This window comes from Haplochromis burtoni, unplaced genomic scaffold (assembly GCF_018398535.1).
Source record: "Haplochromis burtoni strain Fernald_Lab_line unplaced genomic scaffold, NCSU_Asbu1 Contig_3236, whole genome shotgun sequence".
Lineage (NCBI taxonomy): Eukaryota > Metazoa > Chordata > Actinopteri > Cichliformes > Cichlidae > Haplochromis > Haplochromis burtoni.
Genome location: NW_024585597.1, coordinates 1 through 1,649, shown reverse-complemented (window position 1 = coordinate 1,649; position 1,649 = coordinate 1). Strand labels below are relative to the sequence as shown.

General features: G+C 38.8%; 1 protein-coding gene across 1 annotated transcript; it reads right to left on the bottom strand.

Moving 5' to 3' along the window:
* Positions 1 to 184: 184 nt before the first annotated feature.
* On the bottom strand, positions 185 to 1,551 carry LOC102310976 (duodenase-1). Its single transcript, XM_005953183.2, has 5 exons — positions 1,400 to 1,551; positions 1,165 to 1,315; positions 935 to 1,067; positions 549 to 806; positions 185 to 451 (listed from the first exon to the last, which is right to left on the bottom strand). The coding sequence occupies exons 1-5, from the start codon at positions 1,455 to 1,457 to the stop codon at positions 284 to 286; spliced, it is 768 nt and encodes a 255-aa protein (XP_005953245.1). The 5' UTR covers positions 1,458 to 1,551; the 3' UTR covers positions 185 to 283.
* Positions 1,552 to 1,649: the final 98 nt, after the last annotated feature.

The window sequence follows — 1,649 nt, the reverse complement described above, 5'->3', positions numbered from 1 at the left end:
ACAGCATCACTGTAGTTTTGTGAAAACAGGAAGTTGAAGGGATAATGGTGATAGCCTTGATATTAGCTTATCTAACATTCACTTGACAAAAAGTCAGTTCACATAGTATCTGAGTTTCTTGTTTGTTTTGTTAACTCATATGTTTGCAATGACACTGAAATAAAGGAAATGAGACTGCGGCTTGTCAGGAGCATTTTTATTTCCATTTTTTGGTCACGATGACAAAGCAAGCAGAGAAAACCACTTCAAAATGTTTAAGTTTCAGTATGCAAAAGACAAACTTTTACACCAAACTGTTTCTGCCAGTCACAGTTTTGTTGATCCATTGAAGGTATTTTGTGATGTCGGTGTAGACGTTGGGCTCCTCTGGGTAATTGCAGATACCATTGTGGTTATAAGAAACAATGCCAACAGCTAACCCTTGACACACCAGAGGTCCCCCAGAATCACCCTGTGAGGAGCAAAGATTTCAATTTTTCTATTTAAAAAAAAGGATTCTTTTGTTGATGGAATACAAGTTTAACTTTCAGTGAAAACAGAACACATACCTGACAGAATCCTTTGTCTGTGCCATATCCACCTGCACAGACAACGTTGGCAGGAAGATTACCCCACTGGTCCTTACAGACTTGTTTGTCAATGACAGACACGTCCACCACCATCAGCTCATCAGCAGGTTTATTATCATCAGTTTTAGTTTTTCCCCATCCAGCCACCTGACACACTTGGTTTTCTCGAAGGTGTATTTCTTCAGGTGGAAGCTGAATTGTTCGTACCATGTGGCCTAGATGAGCTTTCTTAGACAACTGGAGACAAATACAATAAAGTAAAAATGCCATTTTTCTTATGATTGCTCTTTTGTTGCAATGTAATTTGAATAATAAGACCGCAAATATGTCATCTAAAACTGTTGTGAACATGAACATGTACTTACTTTAATCAGCATGATGTCATCACCCAGTCCAACGTGTTGATAATTTTCATGGATGGTTTTGTTTTCAATCCTTATTTTTTGATGATTGCCGTTCTTGAGATTGTGGTTGCCGAGAACAACGTATGTGGGGTTGCTGAAGGAGTGATCAATGAAAGGAAATCAACACATTTTCTAAATGCATTTCAGTGACATGAGTCAGAGAGTACAGGAAAAGATGTTTGATTACTCACTATTTATCACAGTGTGCAGCCGAGACTACAAAGTCTTCAGTGATGAGAAATCCTCCACAAACATGTTGACCCTTGTTGTTCTGCACAGAGGCCATGTACTGCATCGAGTTCTCTGGGGCTTTTGTACCATGTATGATGTGACTTCCATGTGCTGAAAAAAGTAAAAGAACAAACTAAAGAAAATGTAGTTAATGCCATATTAAATGATCAGAGAATAATAACAAAGCTTTCTTACCGAGCTTTCCGAGGCATGCCAGAAGATGAAGGAGCAGGCTTTTCTGCAGACCGAGCATGATGCCAGCGAAATAGTTACCATGTGTTTGAGTATATAGGTGAACCTTTTATACAGCGGTTTGTCTCACTGACAAGTATGATTACAATCAATCTTAATTTACTTTCTGTTACGCCCCAGTCTAGGGGTACAGGAACGTAGCATAAGAGTTAAAAAAGGAAGTAACACCTTCTAACCACATTATTTATGCGAC

Coding starts and splice junctions, on each gene's coding strand:
- LOC102310976 (XM_005953183.2), bottom strand. CDS start 1,457: ATGCTCGGTCTGCAGAAAAGCCTGCTCCTTCATCTTCTGGCATGCCTC. Junction 1,068..1,164: donor GCTGCACACTGTGATAAATA/GTGAGTAATCAA, acceptor TCACTCCTTCAG/CAACCCCACATACGTTGTTC. Junction 452..548: donor CAGACAAAGGATTCTGTCAG/GTATGTGTTCTG, acceptor TGCTCCTCACAG/GGTGATTCTGGGGGACCTCT.